The sequence below is a fragment of the Gouania willdenowi genome, chromosome 14, assembly GCF_900634775.1.
Source record: "Gouania willdenowi chromosome 14, fGouWil2.1, whole genome shotgun sequence".
Lineage (NCBI taxonomy): Eukaryota > Metazoa > Chordata > Actinopteri > Blenniiformes > Gobiesocidae > Gouania > Gouania willdenowi.
In genome coordinates, this window is record NC_041057.1 from 29,826,970 (window position 1) to 29,840,711 (window position 13,742).

A 13,742-nucleotide genomic window follows, 5' to 3' on the forward strand; every position below is an offset into this window, starting at 1 on the left:
ATGTTTCAAGAAAGTTGGGAAAGACTAATCGATCATTTCCATTGGCTGGTGAATTATTCTGATTACCTATGCAAGACAGAAAAACCTGATCAGAAGCCTTATCGGTAGTAAAGTGGTGAAAGGTGTGCAGTCGCTGAGTTTCTCACTGATCTGTGTACAAACTCAGCGTTGCATTGTATGTTCTTCTCTCTTTGTAAGAGATCACATGTTTTTGACCCCTGTGAGGGTCTAAAGAGAGATTTTAAACTTTTGCTTTGATTGGTGTGCATGAGTGTATTTAGATTGCTGGTCCACAAATCCATTTTCTTTGGTATTTACTTTGAATTGTGTTTCTTTGCGTGACTTTTGAACAGTGTGTGTTTTGTACAGTGTGGAAACATGCCTGAGCTTGTGCAGGGCTGCCTCATTCGTCTGTTCTGGAGATGTTTTTCTTCTTCACCTCGACGCTTCAGGCTTGACTTTGGGTTTCAGATTCAAACAAGATGTTTAAAATGATGCATTTTATTTATTGTGTGTGTGTTTTTTTTTACTTTACACAAACTGTGATTTGTGCTTCAGTGGCAGTATGTAATTTGCTTTTATAAAATAAAAGTATTTTTTAACAGTTATTCAAGCCCGTCAGTTATTGTTGCTGTGGTTAAACAAGATTAGCCAAATTTGACTTAGTGATGATTAAGCACAGATACCGTACTTTTATATTTTACATTCAATATTAGTAATAATACATTTTATTAGAAAATTAGCACATTTCAGGTCACCCAAGGTCACTTTACAGTGCATAGTAATCAGAGGTCTCACAGCATGTTACAAAGCAGCTCATATTTATGAAAGTTTGACTAAACTGCACCAAAAAATTCCTGCTGATTATTCAAAGAATATCAATGTCAAATTGTGAAGATTTCCAAGTTATTTGTTTTTAAAACCCTTTTTATCCGTCTGATCTTAGATAATCAGCTGTTTAATTCAGGGGCCAAATAAGGACCAGTTTGATCTCAAGTGGGCCACAGATTTTAACGTTATGTGCACGAGTTTCTTCTTCCACATATTCATGATACGTAAAATATGTGAAGCGACAATGATATCCAAGAATCACTGTAAGTGACAGCTCTTAGTCCCTACAGGAACGTCAATTTAATTATTTGTTTTTTACCAATTGCGTAATTTAAAGCAATTTTTTTGAGATATTGCAGTTATTTTTTTCATTTCATTTTTTTTTTTAAATCTTTTGTTCTTTTATCAATTTGTGATTAAAAATGACTGCCATCGTGTAATATAAGTTTAGTAAAACTGTAAGCCCTAGAAATATTGTGGAGTTTCATTAAATGTGTGATTTTTGGCAGAAAACTGAATTATTTTGTAATTTACACAATAATTATTGTTTTTTTCAATCATGTTTACTTTCTTTGACATTGAACGCTCTAAAGCACATGTGTCAAACTCATGGCCCAGGGGCCAAATCCGGCCCTTTGATCATCCAATTCGGCCTGCAGAAGGAAGTAAAAATGACAGAGAAAACGTGAATCATTGTGTAAATGAAACTCAACAGTATTTGCAGGTGCTCACAGTTTTCCTATGGCTTATATTGCATGATTCCAGTCATTTCTTAACGTGTTGGAAAAACTTAAAATTCTTACAAAATCCGGGAAAGTGACTGTATTCTGAATGCTCTCAAATGAAACAGTAACTGAATGCAGATGCCCCCAATAAGTGTTCTAAATACGTATTCTGAATACATGTGTTCAGTTACTACCCAACACATAGATATGTACAGTATATTTATTTATTATTATTATCGTTATTGTTATTATTATTTTCTCTCGTTCTCTCTCTTTTATTACTTGCTATATCTCTCGATGCTCTTCACAAGGATGTTTTATTTTTTTTTCTCCTCTGCCCTTATAACATAAAACAAAATATGCCTAATAAAAAAAATTCATCACAAAAACAATTCTTACAAAATCCTTCAATTTTCCTCAAATTATGACATATTTCCCTTAATTATATAGAAATTGGTCACAAAATCTAGGAAATTTAAAGTGAAGATCCTGTTGTGACTGATATTAGTCACATATTGCTTTGATATGGTCGGTTTCTTACGTATTTTGTATTTTATGTACAGTATACATAGAAATGGGAAACTAGATGATGTAGAAATTACTTGTTTTTCCTGCATTAAATCTGTGGCCCACTTGAGATCAAACTGATCCGGATTCGGTCCTTTAGAGCCCCTGGAGTTTGACATGTGTTTAAGGCTTTGTTTACTATTGGATGCAGTGATTTAAAAAAATAAAAATGAAATAAAAAAGTAAAAGTTTATATATATATATATATATATATATATATATATATATATATATATATATATATATATATATATATATATATATATATATATATATGATGTAAATTAATTGTTTTGATGAATATGAAATATTTTCCTTTTCATGTAATGTAAACCCATAGAAAACATTGCTCCATTGTTATTACACTGCCACCTTCTGGTAATAAGTAGGAGTTTCCCTACTGTGGAAAAGTGTATCAGTTGTTGTTGTTGTTGTGACTTCTTTTGATGTGTGACAGGAGTTTGCTTCTTTGTTTTATGGTCATTTTAACATAACATAGCATAGCATAACATAACATAACATAACATAACATAACATAACATAACATAACATAACATAACTTTCTTTTAAATTATTGATGGTTTACTTTGTTTTGTGGCAATATGATAAACTCCCACACACAAAGTCAGAGTGATAAAATACAAACACATTACATTAGTGTATTATTGAACATAAGACAAAATAATTAAGGGAAATAGTCATATGAAAGGTGCTCATGTTTGTGTTGTAGATTGTATTATTGTTTATGTTTAAAAGTGTAATTACTAGTTTTTACTTGATGTACAGTATCAGATCTTTACTATTCTCAGTGAATTTCTTTTTTTTTTAAATATATATATATATATATATATATATATATATATATTTACATTCTGTATTATATTAGATTTAGTGTATTAGGTATTAAACTTTAGAAAAAGGCTGATCATGTATATTAGTCGACTGAATTTTCAAATTAGAACAATGGAAACAAGTCACGTTGTTGTGATTTTTATTTTACTTAAATTGCAATTATTCTATTTTTGTTTTTGGTTTTTTCAGTATGAATTTACATCATTGCATATGATACATGTAACTCAAACCTGCAGGACCGGCCCAAGCGTTTAAGGGGCCCTAAGCAACTTTCATTTTGGGGCCCCGCCCTTACACTGAAGCATGAACTACTGTTAATGGATACGTTATCATTCACACATGATTATCATTCACCTACAGTACACTAAATCTCTCACATCCATTATCAACTACATTATATATATATATATATATAGATATTTTTTTAGATCTGGTCATGTATTAGTATGCACTTCAGATTAAAAGTGGTAGTCAATGCAGTTTACTATCAAGTATCTTTTATTTGCTCTTGGTTTGCAAATGGGAAATTTCAAAAGTGCAGACAGTCAAAAATAACATGACATACTAAAATAAAATTTAATAAAAACTAGGGGTGTGGTGAGATCTCACAAGATTATTTATTTTTATTCTTTTTTGTGAGCTATCCAAACTTCTATTTGTGACCTGAAGAGGAGCAGGAGTAAATTTTAGTTTTAGTTTTAAATTGTGGAAGAAGAAGTTTATGAAGAGTTAAAAGAACACGACTGTGAAGTTGCAGCGTGTTGTTAATGACATACTTGGTCAGGCTCTGTTTGCACTATTTGCACTCTGTATTGACAGAGAAGAACTTTGATTTGGTTTTGCCCATAATATTGTTTGCGCTTGAAAAAATAAAGAAATATAAATTTTTATTTATTTGAACTTTTATAAATTTTAGTTTCAATTTGTGGAAGAAGAAGTTTATTAAAAGCTCATGCTTACATCATGCATGTAAAGAGTTATCATAAAACATTTCAAAATGCATGTGCAACTGGGTTAAACAAAAGTCTGTTGGTCCAGTCATTTATTTTATCATTGTAGTTTTCTTTTCTTTTTTTTTTTTTCCACTTTGTCTGCACATGCTGTCAAAGTCTCTACTGCGTATGATTGAGAGGGAGATTTTTGGTAATGTTGTTGTTGTTGTGATGTGTTTGTTGATGATTTTAAATCATTTTACTGATGATTTTAAATTATGTTCTTATAGATTTTAAGCTGTTGAATGTTTTCTGTTGCGCTTTCTGATCATGTAAAGCACATTGAGTTGCCTTGTCTGTGAAATGCAAGAAGTGTAATCTTTTTAAGCCCTCTCTAAGGAAGGGAAATAAACACTTTATTTTAGGGAGGATATAAAAAGAGAGGGCAGTGTTACACCTATGTGAGGGGGAAGGGAACAGGGAGGAGAGATTCAAGGTAGGAAAAGGAAAGGGTGGGGAAGAGTTGATTATTTTAAAGTGAGAGTGAGATGTGATGTAGTTGAGTATATTGTGCTTATTGTGTTGTGTAATCAAGCCAGTCTGGTGACAAGTGTGAAGTTTAGATACAATGGTGGTGGCTGTGAACAGAGGGAAGGAGTGAGTGGTAATACCTAAAACAGGTGTTTGGGATCAACGTGTCTAAGGTTAAGACCAGTACGAGTTTTATCCCACAGCCCAAGGCATGCCAGTGCATCGTAGACCAATGTATGTGCAAGAACTGTTACTGCAAACCCAAGCACTGCCCCAGGCCCGAGATGCAGCCAGGCCAGCAAAAAGAGCCCCAGGCCACCCCCCCAAGGCCGAGCAGCCCCCCACACACCCCCAAGATCCCAAGCTGAGAGGTAGCCACAGCCCCCCACATACACACCTGAGAAAGCTCCAAGAAGCGGAAGACCCTGCAAGCATGCAAGGGTGCGGCCTGCACCGCCTGCCCAGGAAGACCCCAGCAAGGACCAGCTCAGCGAGCCAGCCAAGCCCGCCGGACCCCAAGAGCACCCCCGGGACTGGGAACCCCAAGGTCGTGCCCCCGGGAGAAGCCCCCCACCCCAGCCCACGAACCGGCCACAATCCAGCAGGTCCGCACAGCCCCAGACGGTACAAGGACAGCAGCCCAGGGCCCACCGCCCACCGGACAGCGCCCCCACTGGTGCGCAAGCAACCAACAGCCACCACCACAGGTCGGAGGCACACCAACGGCACACATCCGGTGCGGTACAGCAGCCCCTAACCCCCGGCCCGCAGATAGCAGGACAGACCCACCAGGTGGCCGACAGCAAAGTCAACCACCGGAACAGCGAGCACCGCCCCCAAGCATACAGCATCATCCCGAAGAGCCACGCAACCCCACCCCAACCTCGGCACAGACACCAGCACCCCCCCAAGCGCTCCCACCCCTCACACTGGCACCGCAGGCACAAGCTCAGTTTTATCTACCCACATAGGCCACATATCTTCATTTTTTTTAATCAACAGAAAGCTTTTCAATTGTGTTATTTGTGAAAAAGTGCAAATGAAGTGTTTGAATATGATTACCTCACAAATCATTTTATAGTTATAATGAAATCCTGATTTATTTTGAGATTGCTCCTGCTGACTTTGGCGAACCATTTCGTTCTCCTCTCTGGTTCGGTTGGGAAGCCATACATTTTCACTCTTTTTTCAGAGCGATTGGAGCATCCCCATAAAGCACAGCAAACCATGACTACCACGACGACACCGCGTATGAAAGGCACAGACAAACTGCATGACAAGTTATTCATGTTTCTGACTTTAATAGACATTTATTTAATTAATTCATCTCGCGGCATAAGTGCATAGTAAAAATTTTATGTCTATTTTTATATATGTATAAGCATAATACATTTGTTTTCAATGTGTCCTGTCTGGATTTGGTGTGTTATTTAATGACCCTTTTTTCAGATTTCTGCACATGCAAGCCAAAGATATATTTCTGCCTTTTACAAAACAAAAAGTAGACAGTGAAATTATTCTGAATTTGTAAATACTATGTATTCATGTGTATATAGTGTTATGAAGTGAAGGGTTGCATAAAAATTGTAAACACAAAGATTGAATTCAATGTATTTGAAATGGATTTCTTAGACAAAGAAACAGCATCATGCTGTTGATGCTAATCTCCTCTGACCTGTTGATGATCATTGATAGTCACCAGTCAGACTCCTTTTGTCCTAGTCTGACACAGAGACCTTTTATCAATCAATCAATCAATCAATCAATCAATCTTTATTTGTATAGCGCCAAATCATAACCAATGGTATCTCAAGACACTTTACAGTAGAGCAGTCTTAAGGACGGACTCTTCATTTTATGGATACACACATATGCATATTTACGTATATACACATACATATGTATCCCACACCCAACATGAATTCATCATGGCGGCAAGGAAAACCTTCTGTTAAGCAGCAGGAACCTTGTGTGGATCCCATTCCTATGATGAACAGCCATCCACGTTATGCTGTGTTGGGTGTGTGCAGAGGAAAGGGTGGAGACAGAGCCGCTGAGTCTCTGTAACTCCACACTGAGGATCCCACGGACCTGCAAGACAAAAGCCAGAAGGAGTACAGGAGCAAACACACAAGGGAAGAATCAGACATAGAGGGAGTGTTTGAGAGAGGAATGGGACCCTCTCCGGTCCCTCTCTAGCCTAAATGACCTCTCTCTTAACGCCCTCTCCAACCTCTCTCCAACCGAGCATGCCAGACCCCCCCCCCGGCAGTCTATGCCTATTGCATCTTAATTATGAGCTATGAGCTGGTTCCTAACTAAAAGCTTTACCAAAGAGGAATGTTTTGAGCCTAACCTTAAAGGTAGAGAGGGTGTCTGCCTCCCGAACCGTGGTTGGTAGATGGTTCCAGAGAAGTGGGGCCTGATAACTGAAAGCTCTTCCTCCTATACTACTTTTAGAGATGAATGGAACAACGAGTAGTCCAGCATTTTGAGAGCGTAGTGTTCTGGGGGGATTGTATGGCACTACAAGCTCCTTGAGATAGACTGGTGCCTGTCCATTTAGGGCTTTATAAGTGAGAAGAAGAATCTTCAATTCTATTCTATATTTTATGTGAAGCCAATGCAGAGAGGCTAATACAGGAGTAATGTGATCTCTTCTCCTAGTTTTAGTCAGTACACGTGCTGCAGCATTTTTAAGGGCTCTGATTTGTGCTATAGTCAAAGATTACATTAAATCATTAAGATTGCATTGGCCCTTAATTACCATGAGTTTACTGCAATTGAAGAAAATAAACTAGTATGATTTTTTTTTTTTTAAATCAAGATTTTAAAGACACTTTATAGTTGTTAAAACAATTACACACAAAATGAAACTAACAATAATAAAGGTAAACACAGAAAGAAAAAAAAAAAATCACAAGTTAAAAGCTTGGGAAAAGGAATGTGGAAACAGAGGTCTGTCGCTTTAATACTGTTTTTGTCATTGGTTTTATAAAAGTGCTCGTATATGAGCATCATTCCCGGGTAGAGTCCGAATTCCGCCCGCTGGACACCCAGCTCCATCGGTTTTTAAAAGTGCTCGGATCGACCGAAAGTGGCTTCAGTGGAAAACCCAGGTCCCAACACGAGTCTGAATGTGTGTAATATTAATAATACCAACAATATACAATAAAACACTAAATATCTCTGGAATAAAATTACAAACACTGTTATGTTGGAAATATCAACAGAATGAACGATCTTGTAGACGTTTGTTATGACACACACACACACACCCCTCCCCCCCTTCCGGTCGCGCACGCGCAGTTCCAGAGTGTGATAACTTTCTGGAACTATTTGAGTCTACATAAATCACGTGACGGTCAAGCATTTTCTACTTCCGTTGTCGCAACTCTATACGGCTCTGATTGGGACTTGGATCGACCAATGAATGCGCATGAATGAATTCAACCAATTAAAACGGTGTATGGGCGGAGATTGTGACGTAAGGGGCGGAGTCAGAAGCGGCCGCGCTACGTTTTTGTTTTGCTCCTCGTCTGTCAGCCATTCATTTTCAATGCTCCGAGCAGTAAACAAACACTGTAAGTACAGCCTAAATACCTTCTTCTATCTCACATTATTGACTTATATACATCATAATGGGGCTACTTTTACAATCATTTGTTACTGAATACCAGGGTTGCCTCGGTTCGCTGTCGTGTTATTTGAAAACATGAGGCTGTTAGCGTGGGTTTAGCCTGTTAGCTGCTAACAGGACAATGCAAAAAGCACTAGAAATGCTATAAACACATTTTCTAATTAAATCCTAGTATATTTGATGTTGTAACTACGCGGTGTTGCTCTGTGTTGTAAAACTTGTGAGTGTAGCTCAGCTGGAGGCGCTTTCCTCTGAAATGGCTGTGCGTGGATTAGCGGAAGTTGTGTCACAAGCCCGCCTTTCTGGGACAGCTATTATTGCAGTGTCCAGCACTTGTTGATTGAACATTATAAAAGAGCTTTTAAAATAATTAATTTTACTCATTTACCTGTGAATACTTGAATCAATATTTGTGCTGCGTACATAGGAGCTGTAATCGCTGCTGTTGTCATAATAACAGGGTTTAGATGTTATTGTTGGGTATGAATGAAAAGACTTTTGAAAGATGCTGTTGTAATGTTTTGATGAGTATTAATCGTGTCAACAATCCTCTTACTGATAAATGGAGTCGAGTCATTTTTAGTTAGCTAGAATTTTAGAAGAATAGTATTTTACTATTTATCATTTTGTAATAATAACTGTCATCATTTTAATCAGCCCTGATCAAACTCATAGCTTTTGAATAACTCACGAAACTGGTATTTTTTTTGTAGTTTTCTTCCTCCAAATCTTTTACTTTCAGGGTCCCTACACTCATGAAATTGCTGAAAAAGTTATGGAATTTGAAAAACTGATTTTCCAGTCCAGAGATAGGAGAGCCCACTCTCGGGTCCCTGGGCCCTGCTTCCTGATTGTAAGGCGTGTCGGTGGGATTGAGGAGGTCTTCGAAGTCTTCCCCCCACCGATCCACAACGTCTCGAGTCGAGGTCAGCAGCGCACCATCCGCACCATACATAGTGTTGACGGTGCACTGCTTCCCCCTCCTGAGACGCCGGATAGTGGTCCAGAATCTCTTCGAAGCCGTCCGGAAGTCGTTCTCCATGGCCTCACCAAACTCCTCCCATGTCCGGGCTTTTGCCTCGGCGACCGCCGTGCCTGCACTCCGCTTGGCCCGTCGGTACCTGTCTGCTGCCTCCGGTGTCCCACAGGCCAAAAAGGCCCGGTAGGACTCCTTCTTCAGCTTGACGGCATCCCTCACCCCCGGTGTCCACCAACGGGCTCGGGTATTGCCGCCACGACAGGCACCGTCTACCTTGCGGCCACAGCACCGATCAGCCGCCTCAGCAACAGAGGCACGGAACATGGCCCACTCGGACTCAATGTAGGGTAGAGATAGGGTGAGAAGCTCAGTCATTCGGGAGGTGCTCAAAGTAGAGTCGCTGCTCCTCCGCATCGAGAAGAGCCAGATGAGGTGGCTCGGGCACCTAATTAGGATGCCCCCTGAACGCCTCCCTAGTGAGGCGTTCAGGGCACGTCCCTCCGGAAGGAGGCCCCGGGGAAGACCCAGGACACGCTGGAGAGACTGTCTCTCGGCTGGCCTGGGAACGTCTCGGGGTCCCCCCGGAAGAGCTGGAGGAAGTGGCTGGGGAGAGGGAAGTCTGGGCCTCCCTACTGAGGATGCTGCCCCCGCGACCTGGAAACGGCTAAGCGGGAGAAGATGGATGGATTTTCCAGTCTTGAAAAATCATGGAATATTTTAACTGTTTTGGAAATATAGCCTGTTTTATTTTATTGTTTAAAAGATGTTAAGCGTTATTTCAAAGTGTAAGTGCTGCATACCAGCAGCATATTTGAGCGTTAATCACAAGATGTCACAAATTCACTCTCTGCCTCATTTGTAAAACTGCGTAGGTAAAATCACTTCAGCTGGCGTTAAACGCTAAAAACATGGCGATGCAAACTCAAAAAGATCTCAGCACTTCAAGAACTAAGTCATGGAAATTTGGAAAAGTTTTCAAAGATTATTATGAAAAAAGTGTGGGAACCTGTACATTCCTGTTTTCTAGATCCATGCAAAATTATTTTTATAATATGCATGAATTACTATTCTATAACACACATCAAGAAAACAGCAAATTACTAAATTTTTGAACATCATTTTAAATTATGTTTACTGTTCCTAAAGATCATGTCTAATCCTTGTAATACTTGGTAGTGGAATATAAAAGGGATTAAAAAGAGAAAAAAATATTTATTTTTTTTCTACATCATATTAAATTAATAGATAAACAATATTGTGTTATTTTCAATGTTATGTGGTGTCTATTCATTTTCATCCAGTTAAAATACTTTTTATTTTATTCCCTTCTTATAATTCTTTCCATTGTGACATGTACACCGGCTCATTCTAACGCCCTCTACACCTGTTAATTTACTAAAACGTGTGATTTAAAGGTCAAATTAAATGTTACAAGTGTAACTAATGACACCATCGTTCAAACAAAGGTGAGAACATGTGAGCATTTCTTCTTTTTTTTTAGCAATACTTTTGGATAGTAGGTGTATCTGTGATGTGTTTTATGTATATTGTAATATATGTTTTTATTATTGTACTTAGAGAGAGCGTCTTCATGAAATGAAACGAATGATGAGGACAGAGATTGCAGCGGTGATGTTCTTCCTGAAAAGGCTTGTGAAAATGATGAATAAGGTGGAGGCGGAGAAAATCGATTTGTTTGCGGAGAGGCTGGCAGTAGCGCTGCAGGAGAAGTTCAAAGGACACTGGTACCCTGAAAACCCCAGCAAAGGCCAGGCATACAGGTACTGCTCAGTGGGACACCCATGTTTCACGCACTTCGGTCTTTTACCAATTTTACCAATTGTTCCGCGATTATTCAGTAGTCACACTGTATATTTTTAGTTTTTATCGGATGAAGACTTTTTGAGATATGGCCAATTTATTGAGGGGGGTATACGTGTTGAATTTATAGGGTTATATAAAATCTGTTTTATTTTTTCCCAAATTTTCCCTTTAATTTTTTTTAATTCTGTTTCTTTTTAGACATATTTATAATTTTTTAAAGAAAATATTAGTTTTTAGCTTCTGTGAGGAAACAAAATAAATACTAATAAATAAAAAACTCGTAAATAAACAAAAATGTATGTCAAAGATAAAGTAAGATACAATTAAAAGGTAGATATAAGTTGTAGTGACATTGATTATTCTGACTACTCCTTTTTAATTATTTATGTCATATAAAGATGTATGAGAACTGCATTAATGTCACCCAATTTCCTCTCAGGGATCAATGGTTTACTGAATCTGATCAAGTTTAATGATTAGGTTTTGATCAACTTAATTTAAATTAACCACGCATGGGGAGAACATGCAAACTACACACAGAGAGGACCCAAGTGTCCACCTCAGGGCTTGAACCCAGGACCTTCTTGCTGTGAAGTGGACGTGCTAACCACTAAGCCACTGCGCGCCCCGTATTCAACTAAACATTCAAAGTGTGACTATTGAATAATAAGGGAACAATTGGTAAACATTTCAGAATTTTTTGTGACCGAAGTGTGTGAGATGTCCTGAAACTGTGTTGAAATAACATGGTTTGACCCTTGTAGCTGTCCTCGGATCAGCCTCAGCAGCTAAAAGCGCTGATCCTTGTTTTTCTGTGTGTTTTTCAGATGCATCAGAGTGAACGAGTTCCACAGACACGACCCGGAGCTGCTGCGTGCCTGCAGGGAAAGTGGGGTTCAGTACAGCGACCTGGGGCTGCCCTGGGAACTCACTCTGTGGGTGGATCCAGGAGAGGTTTGTGGCAGGTAAGGAACAAAAACACAGGCAATTATTCTTCACTCCGTTTTTTAGACTTTCTACTGCTCGGGCCTCTGATTATCTGTGATCGTGGAATTCATGTTCTGAATCAGAAAATGCAATCTAAACCTTTTTTGTTTTTTTTCTTCTTTATTTAAAATCTGGTCCCAATATAACATGGAAATGCCTCACATGCTTGATTTTGGACAATTTTGTAAGTAATCGGATTGCGCCAACCATAGTATCAACGGAATGGTCTGGTTCCCCCGAGTCCAAGTATGTGCTTGGTTTTCGCATAGTCAGAAATGGGCCCGCTGAAGGTCTTTGTTTTCCTCTACAATGAGTAACCTCTATCAATGGATGGAATTATGATCTGCTTTGAACACTGAGTATTTTATTTTGAAATTAATCTGGATATTTTATTCTGTGTTGATGCACTACTTCCTGTCCCGCACAGGCTTATTTTTGTTAAAATAGCAAATAGCAAAAATAGAAGTGCTGCGTATTTGCTGCAGAGGGCTCCAGCCTGCTGTAGCTGTGACGGTGCTGTGCTGGAGCAGATTTGGATGCGGTGGAAATCGACACATAGACTTGAAGGGGCTTCTCTGTTGCCGGTGGTGTTCATACAATGGATGATATTGTGTCAGGTCAGCAGAAAGCAGGGGTTTAGTTACACTTTAAGTTAATTCCGGTCGTTCTGCGCATGCTGGTCCTGTCGCGATGACGCACTTGTAACAACATAATCCAAGATGGTCACTCAGACTAGTGCCAAGGCTATTTATTTAATAAGAGCCTTAGGAGACATGGCTACAATTAAAAGAGAGATGAACACACTGACTTATTACACACATGGACATCGGCAAACGGAACAGGCTTCATCGGAGATGTGAAAAACGACTTGATGTATCCATGGCCATTATGAGTTGGTGATATTTTTTTTTGTGTGTATGTGTGTGTAATTGTTGCACAGGTACGGAGAACAGAATCTCACCTTCTCAGTGGCCACATTTTCCAATGATGAGGAGAACTACAAGGACACGGCAAAGAAGGTGAGCAGCGCTCTGGAGAGGGTGACGTCGGACTACCACTCGGGTTCTTCTGATGAGGAGAGCACACATTCCTCCCCCCTCACCGTCCCCAACAGGAAGTGCTCTGACCAGGTAACCCAGGTAGCAGAAAGCCGCCCCCTCACCTGTTTTTAAACCACTGGTTCTTCTGTGTTTAAACTCATCTTTAACCTTTTCCTTCCCCAGATGTTAAATCCAGCTGCTCCAGCTTGGCATCCCAAAAGGAAGCCATCAGGAATGGGTCCCAGCATTCCACATTCTCAGCATGGCTACCAGCCCCGTGGCAGAACCCAACACCCTTGGAGACACAAACCATGGGCGCCTCCTCCCCACAAGGCAAGGCCTCCTTACTGGGACTCCAACCATCAGTAGGAACATTGGTGTTGTTAAATACAATTTAAAAATGGCTGATCAATGTGTTTTCTTTTTTAACAAGTTTTTATAGCTTGGATACTGGTCGTCTTTGACAAAGTCTTTTGCACTTTAGACTGTTATAGTTTGTATCACCTTTATTACATTGTGTATTTACTATTTAAATAAGAATACTACACATGGTCAGAAGTAGTGTATTTTTACTATGGGAGATGTTCTTATGTCACCTGCTGTCCTTTGTGATAAACTGTCCTATTTATTTCTAGTAAAGAATGTGTCAGATGTTTAGACCCTAATGGCATACACTATTAAAAAGTCCAAGCATCCTATCATTTTGTTGTAGTGTTTTTTTTTTACTACTACGTCTTTGTTTTTTGTGTGGTTTTCAGTCTTTTAACTTGTTGGACATTGAACTTGAGGCGGAACAATAAAATGGTATCAATTATGATGAAACGTAAGCAACTA

The 13,742-nt window shown here is 39.2% G+C and overlaps 1 protein-coding gene across 2 annotated transcripts; it reads left to right on the plus strand.

Annotated features, from left to right (window-relative positions):
• The first annotated feature begins 7,911 nt into the window (after window positions 1–7,911).
• LOC114475705 (protein BTG3-like) lies at window positions 7,912–13,609 on the plus strand. Of its 2 annotated transcripts, none has more exons than XM_028466757.1 (5): window positions 7,912–8,022; window positions 10,636–10,838; window positions 11,709–11,846; window positions 12,809–13,007; window positions 13,092–13,609. In XM_028466757.1, exons 2-5 carry the CDS (start codon window positions 10,654–10,656, stop codon window positions 13,275–13,277), a joined length of 708 nt encoding a protein of 235 aa, XP_028322558.1. In that variant the 5' UTR covers window positions 7,912–8,022; window positions 10,636–10,653; the 3' UTR covers window positions 13,278–13,609. The 2 variants fall into 2 exon arrangements, with proteins under 2 accessions (XP_028322558.1, XP_028322559.1); XM_028466758.1 differs by having other exon boundaries at window positions 12,809–12,998.
• Window positions 13,610–13,742: the final 133 nt, after the last annotated feature.

What these genes read in the sequence shown, in the direction of transcription:
- LOC114475705 (XM_028466757.1), top strand. Translation starts at nt 10,654, where the DNA reads ATGAAACGAATGATGAGGACAGAGATTGCAGCGGTGATGTTCTTCCTG. An exon ending in CCAGGAGAGGTTTGTGGCAG is followed by an intron (nt 11,847 to 12,808) that starts GTAAGGAACAAA and finishes ATTGTTGCACAG; the next exon opens with GTACGGAGAACAGAATCTCA. An exon ending in GCTCTGACCAGGTAACCCAG is followed by an intron (nt 13,008 to 13,091) that starts GTAGCAGAAAGC and finishes TTCCTTCCCCAG; the next exon opens with ATGTTAAATCCAGCTGCTCC.